The sequence below is a fragment of the Girardinichthys multiradiatus genome, chromosome 21 (assembly GCF_021462225.1).
Source record: "Girardinichthys multiradiatus isolate DD_20200921_A chromosome 21, DD_fGirMul_XY1, whole genome shotgun sequence".
Lineage (NCBI taxonomy): Eukaryota > Metazoa > Chordata > Actinopteri > Cyprinodontiformes > Goodeidae > Girardinichthys > Girardinichthys multiradiatus.
Window position 1 is genome coordinate 26917407 of NC_061813.1, and position 17766 is coordinate 26935172.

Consider the following 17766-nt stretch of genomic DNA (forward strand, 5'->3'; position numbering starts at 1 on the left):
CATCAGCCCTAATAAGAATTTTCTTGACATTTGCATTGGATTACATGCATTTCATAGTATAAAAGCATTCAGTGGAAGAATACAAAACAAATCTACAGTATTATGTGTATATTTACTAGGGGTGCACCGATTGATCGGCCAGCTAATCGATCGGCCCCGATTTCCTTAATTTTGGGAGATCTGTGATAGGCCGATACTTGCATGTGAAATCACTTTACTTGTTAAACCGATTGTGCAAGTTTGTTTTGTTTCTTTTTAACATGTGAAAAATGAAAGGCCAAACGAACTGCAATGCTCTAAACGTTTCATTTATATTTGGGAGCACTACGTCATGTGCAGTGACAAGTTTGTATTGTTTCACGGGTATTACTAAATGTTTTTGAATAAAATAACATTGGAACTTTGAAGGTGTATTGTGACCCTATAACACCTGAAGGTGTAAGTTATAAAAAAAAATCGGTATGGCCAAAATCGCAATCGGCAGGTCAGGTTTTTAAAGATTGGTGATCGGCCAGAAAACTGCAATCGGTGCAACCCTAGTATATATGAGAAAGTGAATGAGAAAGTGAAGTTATCAGTAATTAGAGAATATATGGAAAAACATGGACATGATCAAAACTAGACATTTCCCCATAACTGGCAAAAAGACAAAACGGCAACTTTTCAGGAAGGCTGCCTGAAAGCAGAAATTTCTGGCTGGTAATGGCTGTGTTCTACATGTGACCGTCTTCTGCCATCTTAATTTGTTTGGACTAAAAAGTAGGGTCAAAAGATAGAAGCCTTCACTTCCTAAAAACACCCAGATTTGGTCAAAATCTTTCAACATCTTGTGGATGAAAGGGTTATGGCCTGATGAAACCACAATTTAACTTTTGGCCACAATTCAAGAAGGTAGGTTGGACACAAAACAGCATTGCACATCACCTAAACAACACTTTTTCCACAGTGAAATATACAGGTCCTTCTCAAAATATTAGCATATTGTGATAAAGTTCATTATTTTCCATAATGTCATGATGAAACTTTAACATTCATATATTTTAGATTCATTGCACACTAACTGAAATATTTCAGGTCTTTTATTGTCTTAATACGGATGATTTTGGCATACAGCTCATGAAAACCCAAAATTCCTATCTCACAAAATTAGCATATTTCATCCGACCAATAAAAGAAAAGTGTTTTTAATACAAAAAACGTCAACCTTCAAATAATCATGTACAGTTATACACTCAATACTTGGTCGGGAATCCTTTGGCAGAAATGACTGCTTCAATGCGGCGTGGCATGGAGGCAATCAGCCTGTGGCACTGCTGAGGTCTTATGGAGGCCCAGGATGCTTCGATAGCGGCCTTAAGCTCATCCAGAGTGTTGGGTCTTGAGTCTCTCAACGTTCTCTTCCCAATATCCCACAGATTCTCTATGGGGTTCAGGTCAGGAGAGTTGGCAGGCTAATTTAGCACAGTGATACCATGGTCAGTAAACCATTTACCAGTGGTTTTGGCACTGTGAGCAGGTGCCAGGTCGTGCTGAAAAAGGAAATGTTCATCTCCATAAAGCTTTTCAGCAGATGGAAGCATGAAGTGCTCCAAAATCTCCTGATAGCTAGCTGCATTGACCCTGCCCTTGATAAAACACAGTGGACCAACACCAGCAGCTGACACGGCATCCCAGAACATCACTGACTGTGGGTACTTGACACTGGACTTCTGGCATTTTGGCATTTCCTTCTCCCCTGTCTTCCTTCAGACTCTGGCACCTTGATTTCCGAATGACATGCAGAATTTGCTTTCATCCGAAAAAAGTACTTTGGACCACTGAGCAACAGTCCAGTGCTGCTTCTCTGTAGCCCAGGTCAGGCACTTCTGCCGCTGTTTCTGGTTCAAAAGTGGCTTGACCTGGGGAATGCGGCACCTGTAGCCCATTTCCTGCACACGCCTGTGCACGGTGGCTCTGGATGTTTCTACTCCAGACTCAGTCCACTGCTTCCGCAGGTCCCCCAAGGTCTGGAATCGGCCCTTCTCCACAATCTTCCTCAGGGTCCGGTCACCTCTTCTCGTTGTGCAGCATTTTCTGCCACACTTTTTCCTTCCCACAGACTTCCCACTGAGGTGCCTTGATACAGCACTCTGGGAACAGCCTATTCGTTCATAAATTTCTTTCTGTGTCTTACCCTCTTGCTTGAGGGTGTCAATAGTGGCCTTCTGGACAGCAGTCAGGTTGGCAGTCTTACCCATGATTGGGGTTTTGAGTGATGAACCAGGCTGGGAGTTTTAAAGGCCTCAGGAATCTTTTGCAGGTGTTTAGAGTTAACTCGTTGATTCAGATGATTAGGTTCATAGCTCGTTTAGAGACCCTTTTAATGATATGCTAATTTTGTGAGATAGGAATTTTGGGTTTTCATGAGCTGTATGCCAAAATCATCCGTATTAAGACAATAAAAGACCTGAAATATTTCAGTTAGTGTGCAATGAATCTAAAATATATGAATGTTAAATTTTCATCATGACATTATGGAAAATAATGAACTTTATCACAATATGCTAATATTTTGAGAAGGACCTGTAGTGAAAGTGAAAGATGCAGGATCCTGATGACTCCTAACAAAGAAGATTGAATGCTTGAAATGAATGAAAAGGTGCTTCAATAATGCAACCAGGCAGCTTGTCCCTCCAACCTATTTGTTTGTTTTACAATTGAATTATGGAGAATACATGTCACATTATATGCTGAAAAACATATTTCTGTTATTTAGTGACATTGCAAAAACCTAGCATTCTAACAGGATGTGTAGACAATTTATGCCCACTGTACGTATATTTGACCTAGAACTGGATTAGCAAAACAGCCCAAATTGGGTTGCTGGGTCATAACCCTGCAGTTATGAGCATGTAGGGAAAATGGTGGTGGGAATCGGCATAAACCGAAAAGGTTTTAAAGAAAAAAGATACGAGTTTGTTAACTATTAAAGCACCTGCTCTACTTAACTCCCCAAAATAAAACTGTGGATCTCTAAACATGTATTATAGTGGATTGTTGAAAAAAGAAATATAATTTTTAAATAATGTCTCAAACACTTATTTAGACCTTTAGAGTTGCACATACTCCATCCTTGCCATGTGTTTACCTGACAAACTCCACCTTTAAGGTATGTAGCTATTAGCAACAAATGCATGGTGGTGCTCAAAACTAAAACTGCTTGCAAATATACAGTGCTGTAAAAACGTACGTCCTCCCTTAGAAATTTATTTCGCTTTTGCTGTTTTGTGTCGTTTCAGATCATAAAAGTAATTTTAATATCAGAAAAAGATAACCTGAGAAAATACAAAAGGAAAACTTCTAAAAAATTATCATTTCATTTATTTAGCGAAATAAGCTACCTAAACCAACCTGGCCTTGTTTTAAAATACCGCCTGAACTTAAGAATCCATGCTTCACCTAACAGAACCTGTTTGACAACATGACACATCTTGATAGATATTTTAAAATCCTGCTCTATTCTAAAGGAATTCATAAACAGATGAGCATGATTCAGCAATCAAAAAGAGAATGGGCACAAATGGCATCTATGGGAGAGTTATAAGGAGAAAATTAACGCTGACCAAATGCACAGACCCTTCTACATTAGCAAAAAAAAAACATTTTGATGATCCCCAGTTCTTTAGGGAAAATGTTTTGTGGACTTGTGAATATAAAGGTTAAGTTTTTTTAGAAGGTGGGTATTCAGTTTAACCTGCCATAAAACTAACACAGCATTTCAAAGAACGATAATCATATCAACAGGCAAACACGGTGGTAGTAGTGCAATGGTCTAGGGCTTCAGGACCTGGACAATTTGTTATAAATGATGGAGCCATGAATTCTGCTCTCTACCAGAAAATCCACAATTCCACCTCTGAATTTCTCAAACACTTATTAAATGAAGGTTTTGAAGTGGCCTAGTCAAAGTCTAGACATAAATCATATTAAGATTCAATGCCATGACCTAAATAAAAATAAGAGTTGCCCAAAATTCCTCCACGATAATGTAAAATGACTCGTCAGTTATCACACACCAGTAATTAGTTTTAGGGGGCAATTATTTGTTTTACATAGTGCTAGGTTGGTTTGGAAAGCTTCTTTCTCCAAATTAATGAAATCATAATTTAAAAAAAATCTTTTTTTGTATTTGTATTTGACAATGAGAAACATATAAATGTTATGTTAAAAAAAATAAGTGAAAAACAAAAACTCTGTAAGGAGGGGGAAATACTTTTTCAAAGCACTAACTCTTATTCCAAATTCAACAAGCAAGCAAAATAAGTGTGAGAACCCCTGCCTCAATTTCTTCAACCACAGTTTGAAAATGTTGCGCTCATAAATGATGCATAAACTCGTTTACTGTGAACTTTACTCAATGCATTATTCTCAGATAAGGTGTTTCCATAAGAGCAAGCAATTGTAAACATGTGAAGATGGTAAAACAACAGACTGCTCACACTGACACATAGAGATGATCTCCTGCTCTAAGGTCAAGACTAAATGTCCACAGTGCATGACATCATCCTACAAGGACTCTCTGAAAACATAAAAAAACTATAGAGATTACTAGCACTGTTCTGATGATTCTTCTAACTATGGCACGTCATCAAACCAAATTACTGATTGTCTCTGACTTTAACCAGGTCCTATAAAATAAAAATGATTTTTTTTTTATCTGTTACAACTTTTTTCTTTAATCAACTATCTTGTTTTACTTTTACAAACCGTATGGAGCGTGAAAATAAAATTATTTAAAGATTTTGAACATTCAAAAATAACCTTAAAAACATCAACTTTTAAGATACATAAATTATCCTTTTTTTGCCCCCCCATCTTAAGTCATTGTCCAACACCCGGTGTTCCCATATAAAAGAAGTGAACCCCTTCAAATACAAACTGCAACTCAAAAACAAGATATACATTCCAAATGTGGGCAGTCGGATCTCCTTGAACACTTGAACGTAAAGCTTTAATTCCACAACAGGAGGAAACGGCACTGCATGGAAAATGAACATTAAATTAAAAGGTCTTTGGTGGTGAGGAGGATGCTTTATTTATTTTTCTTCACAGTTTGGAGTGCGTCAGCAGCGATTTGCTCAAATCCTTGGCCTCCCCGGCTGTTCTCACCCTCTCGTACCCTAGGACGGACATGGCGTGGTGGCAGTAGTCTTCCACCTGTTTGATCTGCTGGATGCTGAGCACCGTTCTCCAGGCGCTGGCTGCCTGCGTGGCATTCCGGGAGGAGACGATGAACGGCTTGGAGGAGGAGCTGGAGCCACTGGTCATGTTCAGCGCAAATGACTCGATGTCGTGGTTGGCGGTGAGGTTGGCGAAGTGGTAGACGTTCCTCAAGGTCTTGACGGGGTTCTCCACCAGGTCCTCGTACCGCACGGCCATGTACTTCCCCTTCAGCCAGCCTGGAGGGTTTAAGGCAGTCCTCAGAGTCCTGGAGGTGCGGTCGCAGATCACCTCCATGGCTCCGATGGAGTGGTAGTCAGACCCGTCTTTCTTGTTGGCCTTGTGGCCTGGATCCACAAAAGGTATCCGGCGAAGTTTAGGGTCCCTGCTGCGGACCACCTGTAAGTTCTCCCTAATCAGGCCATGCCTGGATTTAATCCTGGAGTTTGCCACTGCCCGAGGGTCTCTAACTAAGTGGATCACTTTCAAATCCAAGGATGGGTCCTCCATTAGAGGGGCGAGAACGTTTAGGTCCAAAATGCGCACCCCTTTAATGACTATAGTGTTATATTTCAGGCACTCCTCCTCTAACAGTCTAAGGCTCTGAGGGGGGCACTTTTTGCACACTTTATCATCCACCATCCCCACTACCTCTTTCCTGTAGGCTGAGCACAGGGGGTAGGAGCACACCACCTTGTTCAGGGTGGCCCCAAATAGCCCTAAGGAGGTAAAGTTCTTGCCTCCAGGGCTGTTGTAAAGTTGGAAAACAGACAGATCGCAGCGATACAAGGAGCTCAACATGTCTCTGGCCGCCCCCTGCAGGGACACAGCATCCCCAGGGTACAGCTTCTGCCAGATGTGCCACATAGGCTCGTACAAGAAGAAAACATCCGGATTTTGGTTAAAAAGCTCACCAAAGAAGGAGGACCCAGACCTCCAGGTGGTGAGGACGTAGATAAGCTGTCTCTTCTTAGCCAAGGAGGGCCTGTATAGAAAGCGAATGTCAGATCTGCTCTGATGGGTGGTGCTCCTCATCTGATGGTTGCACTGCTGGGGCTCCTTGGTCCATTTATAATTGGCCAAATTGAGCATGGTGAGCACCAGCAGTAGGAAATAGGCCATGACTAACACAATCCTCTTCCTGCGCAGCACTTTCATCACGATCCCAGGCTGTGCTATTATCTTGGTATGATTCCTGTAGGTTCTGAGCTTTCTCCCAAAGCCTGCATCCTTCTCCCAAGGTGCTGTCAACTTCAATGGTTGATGGTATTGTTTGCCTCTCATCTGTTACCCCTGGAGAGAGTGGCTCCCACCACTGGACACAGCGCTTTACATTGACAATAATGCACCAAGGCGCACTCTGTAGTGTTAATGCTGGGAATTTATCCCCCAGATGATTAGGTAATATATATTCCAAAAAATAGAAAAACGGTGCTCACTACACTGCGCAATGTTCCTCATAGGAGCCTTGGTGGATGGTGATGATGACGGAGAGGCTTAGGTTGCTCATACCGAGCGCTGCAACAAGAAAGAAAGAAAGAAGCCGCTGCCGTCGTCTTCATTGTAACAGACGCCCTGTTTGCTCATGTTCAGCGGGGGCATCTCTGCGCAGATATCGTCTGAAGCATCTCTGCAAGCACAGTTTGGCGAGATCCACACACACTCACCCTGCAACAAAACAGAAAAGAGTCTAGCGCAGGGGGCTTAAATCATCTGGATGCAATTAAACGGCGTGCAGCCTGTATGCGCAGTCACAGCTTTAACAGATCCCCCACAACAACCTTCACTGCTAGTCTAACTACCACAAACTGAACAGATTCAATCAGAATGCAGGCGCAGAGCCCCGCCCTCTAAGGCCCCGCATTGGTTCAAGTAGTGACGTATTGCGTAAACAGTTCCTTTTATTGGTTATTTTGGCCGTCTGTCGTCAAGGCCACCCACATATAGATATACATGAGTAGACAACGCATTCGCTTCAGTATCCCGTAGCAACTATACGTTAGCTTCTTCGTGTTTTGAGTTGACAAAGTCGTCTCGGAAAACAGGGTTTTATGAATGAAACATTGTACACACCTGAACTGTATGTTCTGCTCATTTTGTTTAATCATTTTATACAAAATAAGATATGCTTATTTTTAATATTGATATTGATAGTAATAATAGCTATCACTGAGGCAAAAATGACCAATATCTCTAAATCAAAATAAGACCGAGGAACCATTTCGAAATACAATGTGCTTAAAGTTTACGGAAACATAACATTAATTAACTTCTGAAAACATACCAAACCATTATAGTTAGCTAAATTTAGTTTTTGTTGTAATAGCTAATAATATTTTGCTAACAATATTTTTGTTAGTGTTATTTAATCTATTTACAGTCCTTTAACCTTGTTTTTAAGCTATTATTATTATTATACAATGATATACTTATTTGTAAATCCAAAGGGCCAGTATAACAAATTGTAATATACTACCAATAGTGGACATATTTACGATAGTAATTAGTAATGAATGCATGAATAGAAATAATAATAATTATTGTTACTATTATTAGTATTAGTAGTATAAAATAATGTACTCATTTGTAAATACAAAATTGTAGTATTACAAATTGTAGTATATTGTCGATATCGTTGGACACTAACAATAGTGTTGGAAATGTAATAATAATAATAATAATGATTATTTTTATTATAACTAACTGTAAATTCAAACTCTTTGGATTGTAGGAAATGTTTTATTATTAATGACCGAAATAGCTGTAAATATTGCAACTGTAAAGCTTGAACCTTTTTTTTCTTACAGTATCATAACAGAGCATATAACAGCCACTAGCTTGGACTGAATCCCCGGTCGATTGTCTTGCACAGCTTTTTGTGTCTCAAAAGCAACGCCACTCACAATATGGCGCCGCGTTGACGTACAATCTGGGTGCTACACTTCTATATCTATGTTACGTGGAAATGGTTCAAGCTTTGAGCTAGAGAAGTCTCAACCATTCCTTCCTTCCTTCCTTCCTTCCTTCCTTCCTTCCTTCCTTCGTAGAAGCAAAAAATTCAAGTAAGAGAGCTTTGCAGATCTGTTTGAAGCTTTGTTTTACATCCATATTTTACTACAATAGCTATCACCTATTATGTGCTCTGTGTAGGAAGCTGGATTGTTTGGACGGGTCAGAGTCCCATGTTAAGTACATGTTTACCACTTCAGTATTTATTCTTTCTACACTGATCAGGCATAACATTATTCAATTCAATTCAAAAAATGTTATTTCGAACATGATAGTAGAATAAAATTACAGACATATTTAAAAACTCTAGAACAGAGAATGTAAGATACACATTTTTTGTAGTAACAATAGTCCTGACAAAAGGAGTAGGAAGAAGTAAAAAACGTATGAACTCCTAACCCATAAACTCAATATTATGCTTTCAGATGGGCCCACATTATTAGGCATCATAAAGAAAAAAAAACAACAGAATTATGCTACATCACACTCATTCTTGTTCATATGAATTTCTATGACTGCTTACTGGAAAAGTCAATAGAATGCAATAAAATTATTCCTCTGGTGGGGAAACCATTTCTTTTGAATCACATAGGTTTCTAAGTAAAACTGTAACAGGTCTTTTTTGATTATTTTTTTTTTCACAAGAAGAAATCTGTCCGCTTTTCCTGAAAAAACTGGCAAACGTTCTGCTGAAGCTGAAGGTCCAGTGAAACCCTCATACTCTGCTGACTGAAATTTTCCTTCCTAAAAAGCTTACCTTGCCTGGCATTAACAGCCCCACTCAACTAAAAGAGGGAAAAAGATTTAAATGAAATGATGCTTTAACCCCAACCATAAGTCTGACCATCTGTAATGGCCATATGGGTTTTGCTGTTTTTATAACATTGCAAAGTTTCTTTTGATCTACATCATGTAATCAGTTTTGGTTAGAATTTTGCAAAAACAATAATCACAGCAGATCTGAGTTGTCTTGTCTGCAAAGTCCAGCTGAAACTGAGAAAACCTCAGACCGGATTAGACTTAATGATGTTAAACTATTATAAATTGTTATGCTTTGTAAAAACTATGAGCTGCATTTGTTTGCATCCCACAGATGCCTCTTCCGTAGTGTTTGTCAAATGTTTTCGCAGATTTTCTTACTATGAAAGATTTGTGCAGACTGCCCTCTGCTGGGGAACAGCGTGTTCACCCCTCACAATAACACAAAGGAGGACACTAAAGTTAAAGAATATTCAGGAATTATGATTTTTTTAAATAAACCATCTCTATTTTCTAAATTTATGAATGCTTTGATATTAAAAGAAGCAAACAAAGGCTGCCATGAATTAAAAACAAATTACCAAAAAAGAATATTTTGAATCAATACTATCAACCATTGAATCTGTTGAATTCAGAGTTTTTACTATTGGTATAGTACAAGTAAAGTGTTGTTCAAAAGTAATCATACCACTTTACCTTTTCCATATGTTTTCAAATTGCATCTACAAACCTCTATGTATTTTATAGGGATTTTATATGATAAATCAACACAAAGTAGCACATCATTCCGAAATGGATCAATGGTAATCTGGTTTTCAAGATTTTTTACAAATAAAAATCTGGAAAATGTGAAGTGCATTTGGAGCACTTCCTGTTTGTTGCAAGCCATGGTGGGAACACACCAAACATGTGGGAGACGGTGCTCTGGTCAAAGTAGAACAAAATGTAACAATTTGGCCTAATGAAAAGGCTATGTGTGGTAGAAAGCTATGTCCCTGAACACAGGCACCCCACCATGAAACATGGTGGTGGTAGCACTATGCTGTGGGGATACTTTTCTTTAGCAGGGACAGGGAAGCTGGTCAGAGTTAATTGGAAGATGGACGGTGCTAAATGCCAAGAAATCCTGAAGAAAATATGTTAGAATAAAGACTGGGCCATAACAATTTACCCGTACTCGTACTCGTCATCTTCCGCTTTATCCGGGACAGGGTCACGGGGGGCAGCAGACTCAGCAGAGACGCCCAGACGTCCCTCTCCCCAGACACCTCCTCCAGCTCCTCAATGGGGAGCCCAAGGCGTTCCCAGGCCAGCCGAGAGACATAGTCCCTCCAGCGTGTCCTGGGCCGTCCCCTGGGCCTCCTCCCGGTGAGACGTGCCTGGAACACCTCCCGAGGAAGGTGTCCAGGAGGCATCCAGGAGGCATCCGATATAGGAGGAACTCCCCTCCAACCTGAAGAGGACAAGCCACCCTTTTCCGGTCGAGAACCATGGCCTCGGACTTGGAGGAGTTGCTCTTCATCCCAGCCGCTTCACACTCGACTGCGAACCGCCACAGTGCATGCTGTAGGTCTTGGCTAGAGGGGGCCAGCAGGACCACGTCATCTGCAAAAAGAAGAGACGAAATCCACTGGTCCCCAAACCAGAACCCCTCCAGCCCTTGGCTGCGTCTAGAAATCCTGTCCATAAAAGTTATGAACAGGACCGGTGACAAAGGGCAGCCCTGCAGGAGTCCAACATGCACCATAACAATTTAATGATTAATTATTTCAGGTCTTCTTGTAGAAGCTGTTGGACTTTGTGATGCAGGATGAACTGTCTGTTTGTGTGTTTCACTATGTGGAAAAATCTGAATTTGTAAGATTACTAGTAGCTTATACTGGCAGAAGCTGACCTAGAAGAAGTAGCTTCAAAAAGAACAAGCATGTTTCCTTAGATTTTTATCTTTATCTACACTTTCCTTTTTTAATTGTTTTCTTGGGTTTATTTTTTAAGAGTAATTGGTGATTGAAGCCTGATTTGCTAATGAATGTAATAGAGGTTAATATTTTTATTTTTATCTTAATTTTCTGCATGTTAGAACGCAAATAATCAATTATGAAATAAAATGAACAGGATAAAGAATTACGTCCATATTATTCTTCTGTATTACGCAGCAGCACTGCTATGGCTGCCTAGGAACTGTTTGATGTTTTTTATCAAATCTTTTTAAGGGACTGACTCTGGATTTGTTATCACATACGATCTTTTTTTACCTGACTCCCTGCTGGGCTTTCATTTTTACAGGTTTTTTTTTATGTACATTCGAAGCTGTGAGCATTCTTTTGCCAAACTGCAAAATAGTCTTAACCTCCTCAGTCCTTTCTGGTAAAATATATAAAGATGTTTGCAAGTGTTCTGACAAGCTGGTGCAAAGCTCCATTATAGCCTTGTGTGGACTCAAACTGTCTAAATAAAATTTATTTTCCAATGAGAAGAAAGCCTCAGCCATACATGTCCAAACGAATCTATCACACAATCAATATTTAGCCTGTTTTTTCTGATCCCCTGAAATAAAATCCAGTGCAAACAACTGCCTTCCAAAGTCACCTAAATAGCACTCAGAGTCTACGTAGGCAATTTAATCTCAGTATAAACCCAGCTGTTTTGTTAAGGTGAGCCAAAGCTTTGTTAGAGATCATTAATGAGAAATAGCATCTTGAAGAACAGGAAAAACACCAGATGTAAATGAAACATTATCCTTAGCTCTGGAAATCCCAAGAAGTATGTTTAATCCATCATGAAAAATGTAAAGAATATGTTCTAATTGCAAACCTAGCAATACATGGCTGATCATCTAAGCCTGATCATCTGGCCTTTATGAAATAATGGCTAACATAAATGCATTGTTCAAAGAAAGCTATAAGAAGTTTAATTTGCTTTTTTCCAAGTCAGCAAACACATGGAAGAAGGTGCTCTGAACAGATCACACCATAACTGAACCTTTTCATCTACATGCAAAACCTTATGTGTATGGTGCACATCACCCTGATCACACCATCTCTATGGTGACATATGGCAGTGGTACCGTCATGCTGTGGGAATGCTTTTATTCAGTAGGAAGGGGGAAGCTGTGCATTAAAAAGGGAAAAGAGTTAATGGGAAGATGGATGGAGATAAATATAAAGAATATCTTGGAAATCCTGTTAGAGGCTGCAAGATACTTGATACTGGGTGAAGGTTCACTTTACAGCAAGTCAATGAACCTATACAACAACCAGAGCTACATTGCATTCATCAGTTCTTGCCTAAATGTCACCCTTGGCAAGCCACTTCTTCTACATCCCAACATTAATCTAAGGGGATCCTAATACTCACAAAAGCAGTAAAATGCCTGTTTTTGTTCCTACACAGAATAAAGATCTGATAATTCTCCAACTGTGTTGCGAAGAGTCACTGTGCAATCTAGAGACATCCATTTCAGGTTTGACAACTGGATTTTGAGCAAGAGATGATGAAATGCAAACCAGATTACTAAACAAATAATGCAGGACTAAATTAAATGCTGCAGTCAGAGAGCTGATTGAGGAAAGTTTGGAATAATCTTTGCCTAGTTAAATGCTTGGACGCCCCCAGACTGTGCTGCCATGGGCAAAGAGCCACATCGCCCAACATATCACCACTGGGTGGTTCTACCGAGCATTGACTCGAGTATGCTACTTATTAATGCTCACTTTTCTTATTATCTAACTAAAAACATTTTGTGTTTATCTGTCAGATGAAATCCCTGTAATACACTGACGTTTGATGCTGCAACGTGATATAAATATTTTTTTCAAGGCACTGTAAATAACTTGAAACATTGTGCGATTTTTCGCCGTGTAACATATTAAGCCTGCCTCTTCACAGCCTTTACGGTCAGCACAAACAGTACACAAAGCAGCACTGTTACGTAAACATAAGTCACACACGGCGACGCGCGTGCACGGCGGATGAAGGACGAAGCATGCGCAGAGGAGTCTTTGTCAGCAGCATCAGGACCAAAAAGATCCCAGCAGCGAGCCTGCGATGTGGTGGAGAAGATGGTGCATGTAGACATGCTGAAAGAAAGAAATGACAGCTTCGGGTTTTTTCGGCGCCAGCAGACATTCGACCCTTTTAATCTAGTGTTTGAGGTCGGACAGTCGGTAGCAGACGGTTATATTTACTCGCATTAAAACAAACGCAATACCTGGGGGTGTGTTGACCGCACATAAACATTTCTCCTGATGACGACGCTGTGAACCTGCTTCCGTTCTGCTGCGACTCGCTTTGGGAAGGATTCCTCCACTGTCCAGCCACACCTAATAATGACAATGATGATGACGGGCTTCATTGTGTGAGATGGTCGCAGCTTTCTAGTGGGATGCACATCAGTGCTTGGCCGTACTCGCTCTCCGTCGTAATGGCAGCTCTGTACCAGGGCACGGATACCTCCTCTCCAGACAAATTCCTGGCCTTGAAAGACGTGAGAGAAGTGAAGGAGGATACGACGCTGGACGAGAAGCTCTTCCTGCTGGCATGCGAGAAAGGTTTGCCCAGATTTTAATCCCCTTTTTTGAGTCTTTTTATGCTTGTCATCTCATAAAGGCTCACATGTACCTGCAGTGAATCAGTTAGGCCAGTAGTGGAACATTATCTGTGAAGCAGGAGGCCTAGATGTACAATGTGTCTGCATGTTACTGGATTAATCTGCTAAATGTCCTCACCTAACAAGGAGAGGTAAAGCAAGCAGGCTGATGAGATACAAGCAGGTGAAATACCACAGAGGCATGGGCATTCTCAACCAGTCATTGATAAGTTCACAGATTCACCATATAAAGCCTCTGTAAACACAACGGAGCAGCTGTAACTCTCCCTTGAGGGCAATGTTATTATTAAGCAAAGATGGATGCTGCCTGCTCTGTCTCACCACTCACCTCATATCTACTGCTAAGGTCTGGAGGCGTCTCCTTAAACATCTTTGCAAGATTCATTTTAAAGCTGCTTCTGAGTGTGATGGACAATTTTGTGTCTTCTCAGGTGACTACTACATGGTAAAGAAGCTGCTAGAAGAGAACCGCCATGGAGAGCTGAACCTCAACTGTGTAGATGTTCTAGGCCGGGATGCGGTGACCATTGCCATCGAGAATGAAAATCTGGACATCCTGCAGCTTCTGCTGGAACATGGCTGCCAGGTATGTAAAACATGAGGATACGGTGCCCTGCAAATGAGTTTTAATGGAATTTTTGGTGACCACTCAATGCATGACTGATGAGAAGGATACATGGTTGTCCGAAGTTTGGCATCCATGTATCCCCTTTACTGTGACATCTGTAAATAAATTCCAGCTCTGCCTTTAGAAGTCACCTGATTAGTAAATACAGCCCACATATCTGGCTTTTATGCAGTGTCAAGACTGTTGAATTGTTAAAAGAAAGCCACAAGAAATCGTGTTTGCAGTTTGTCATGTAGGTGACACAGCAAACATGTGGCATGTTCTCAGGTCACATGAGACCAAAGTATTACTTTTTGGCCTATGGAAATGCTATGTTTGGTGGGCAACTAACACCCTGAACATACCATCATACCACCAGTGGACAATCGTTGGCGTTGACTTTGCAGCAATTCCTCATACTGAGCATGCATGTAGCGACAATGGAGAGGAAAAACTCCCTTTTAACAGGATGAAACCTCCAGCAGAACCAGGCTCAGTGTGAGTGGCCATCTGCCACGACCGACTGGGGGTTAGAGAACAGAGCAGAGACACAAAGAGAACAAAGAAGCACTGATCCAGGAGTCCTTTCTATGGGAAGGAAAAGTAAATGTTAATGGATGTAACTCCTTTAATCGTTTCATCTAGAAAGAAAGAACAGATAAACTGTGAGCCAATTGTAAAGGTCAGAGTCTGAAAGAAAGCACATAGAGTTAGTCACAGTAGAAGCTCAGTCAATTGCCATGTCTAGGAGAGAGAAAGTGGTTAAACACTGAAAGACAGGGCCATGTGGATCATCGGTAGAGGGTGAGCATTAAATTGTTGCCAGCAGAAGCTTGGACGATGCCCCCCTCCAGAAAGATGTCACAGGTAGACACAGAGTCAGGCCAGGTGTAGCTTCTAGGAAGAGAAAAGAGAGAGAACTTAAAGTTAGAAGCTGAAATAACAGCAAATAATGCAAAATTGGAGAGTAGTGTAAGAATGTAGCAAAGAGGGTTAAAGTGGTCATTATGTCCTCCAGCAGCCTAAGCCTATAGCAGCACAACTACAGAGATAGCTCAGGATAACCTAAGCCACTCTAACTATAAGCTTTATCAAAAAGGAAAGTTTTAAGCCTAGCCTTAAAAGTAGACAGGGTGTCTGCCTCACGGACTAAAACTGGCACCTGGTTCCACAGGAGAGGAGCCTGATAACTAAAGGATCTGCCTCCCATTCTACTTCTAGAGACTCTAGGAACCACCAGAAAACCTGCAGTCTGAGAACGAAGTGCTCTGTTAGGAACATATGGAACAATCAGATCTCTGATATATGATGGAGCTAGATCATTAAGGGCTTTATATGTGAGGAGGAGAATTTTAAATTCTATTCTGGATTTAACAGGGAGCCATGCTTGTAGTCTATCTAACTGGTTGGGCTCATCAGAATTTATGGATAAGTAAAGCTGAATATATATAGTAAAGAGAATGGGCCCAAGTACTGAATCCTGTGGTACTCCACAATTAACCCTGGACTTTAAAGATGATTTATCATTTACATGAACAAACAGGAATCTGTCAGACAAATAAGCTTTAAACCAGCCTAGCGCTGTTCCCCTGATCCCCACAGAATATTCCAGCCTTTGTAAGAGAATATCGTGATCGACTGTATCAAATGCAGCACTAAGATCTAACAGAACCAGTACAGACACAAGTCCATTATCTGAGGCCATAAGAATATCATTAGTGACTTTCACCAGAGCTGTTTCAGCGCTATGATGAGCTAGGAAGCCTGACTGAAACTCTTCAAACAGGTCATTGCTGTATAAATGCTCACACATTTGATTAGCAACTATTTTCTCAAGAACTTTAGATAAGAATGGAAGATTGGATATAGGTCTGTAATTTTTTAAGTCATCTCGATCAAGCAAAGGTTTCTTAAGTAAAGGTTTAATTATAGCTACCTTAAAAGCTAGTGGTACATATCCATTTACTAAGGATAGATTAATCATATCTAAAATGGGGCTGGTAATCAGAGGGAACACTTCCTTAAATAATTTGGTTGGGATTGGGTCTAACATACAAGTTGAAGGTTTAGATGAAGCTAATATTTCTGATAACTCAGGAAGCTCCGCATGATCAAAGCAGTCCAAACACAGATCAGGTTCTACAGTTACTTCCAATGTTGTCTCACTTGCTGAGGATGAAGTAATCATCTTCGGGAGTATGTCAAAGATTTTATTTTTTATATAATTAATTTTATTTAAGAAGAATCCCATAAAGTCATGACTGCTGAGAGCTAAGGGAATGGATGGCTCAACAGAGCTATGACTCTGTGTAAGTTTAGCAACTGTACTAAAGAGAAACATAGGATTATTCTTGTTCTCTTCTATTAATGATGAGAAATAAGCTGTTCTGGCTTGGCGAAGTGTCTTTTTATACAACCGTAGGCTATTTTTCCAGATTAAGTAGGAATACTCTAGGTGTGTAGAGCGCCATTTTCTCTCCAATTTTCTAACATTGTGCTTTAAAGTACGCACCTCTGAATTAAATCAGGGAGCCTGCCTCCTATGAATAATTACCTTCTTTTTCAAGGGGGCTGCATTGTCTAATGCACCACGCAATGATGAAGTAACACTATCAACAAGAGAATCAGTTTGTGAAGGGGAAGAAACAAAATTATTGCACTCCACTGTGTTTTTCTGTGATAATGAGGAAATAAAAAGTGGAACAAATTCTTTAAAGGTTGTTACAGCATTTTCTGATATTGATCTACTCTAATGAAATTTTCTTTCAGGTGTGGAGTACTCGGTTAAATTAAACTCAAAGGTTATTAAGAAATGGTCAGACAGGACAGGGTTATGAGAAAATATTGTTATGTCTTTACACTCAATGCCATATGTCAGCACAAGGTTCAGAGAATGAAGACAAAGGTGGGTAGGTTTGTTAATGTTTTGAGCAAAGCTAATTGAGTCTAAGATAGCATTAAAGGCTATATTTGGGCTATCACTTTCAGTGTCAACATGAATGTTAAAATACCCCAATATAATAACCTTATCTGTATTTAACACTAAATCAGATAAAAGGTCTGAAAACTGATCTAAAAATTGAGAGTAAGGGCCTGGTGGACGGTACAAAACAACAAACAGAAGTGGTTTTAGTGCTTTGCAATTTGGATGCGGAAAACTAAGGATTAAATATTCAAAAGAGTTGTAGCTATTGATTGGTCTGGGACTAATCAATAAATCGGACTGAAAGATGGTTGCTACTCCTCCTCGCCCAGTATTTCGAGGAATGTGAAAATTTAAGTAATTAGTAGGAGTTGACTCATTTATAGTAACATAATCCTCTTGCTGCAGCCAGGTTTCTGTGAGGCAAAATAAATCAATCTAATTGTCACAAATCAGGTCACTAACTAGCAAAGTCTTTTAAGAGAGAGATCTTATGTTCAGTAAGCCACATTTAAATGTTTTATTTTTCTTTTCAGTCTGAGTTGTGTTTATTTTTTATGAGATTTTCATGATTTCCTCCTTTTACATTATTTTTTAATCTATTCAATTTTGGCTGAGGGCGAGATACTGTCTTAATAGGGTAATGGGTGGGTAGCAGTA

General features: G+C 40.1%; 2 protein-coding genes across 2 annotated transcripts in view; one reads left to right on the forward strand and one right to left on the reverse strand.

Moving 5' to 3' along the window:
• Positions 1 to 4373: 4373 nt before the first annotated feature.
• chst2b (carbohydrate (N-acetylglucosamine-6-O) sulfotransferase 2b) lies at positions 4374 to 7060 on the reverse strand. Its single transcript, XM_047350609.1, has one exon. The coding sequence runs from the start codon at positions 6481 to 6483 to the stop codon at positions 5086 to 5088; it is 1398 nt and encodes a 465-aa protein (XP_047206565.1). The 5' UTR covers positions 6484 to 7060; the 3' UTR covers positions 4374 to 5085.
• A 5897-nt stretch (positions 7061 to 12957) lies between these two features.
• Positions 12958 to 17766, forward strand: part of trpc1 (transient receptor potential cation channel, subfamily C, member 1) — a 31157-nt gene continuing 26348 nt past the window's right edge. Inside the window, exons 1-2 of the mRNA XM_047349479.1 lie at positions 12958 to 13517; positions 14008 to 14162. Of these exons, the coding sequence (XP_047205435.1) occupies positions 13352 to 13517; positions 14008 to 14162 (321 nt within the window). The 5' untranslated portion in view covers positions 12958 to 13351. The remainder of the gene's footprint in view (positions 13518 to 14007; positions 14163 to 17766) is intronic.

Coding starts and splice junctions, on each gene's coding strand:
- chst2b (XM_047350609.1), bottom strand. CDS start 6,483: ATGAGAGGCAAACAATACCATCAACCATTGAAGTTGACAGCACCTTGG.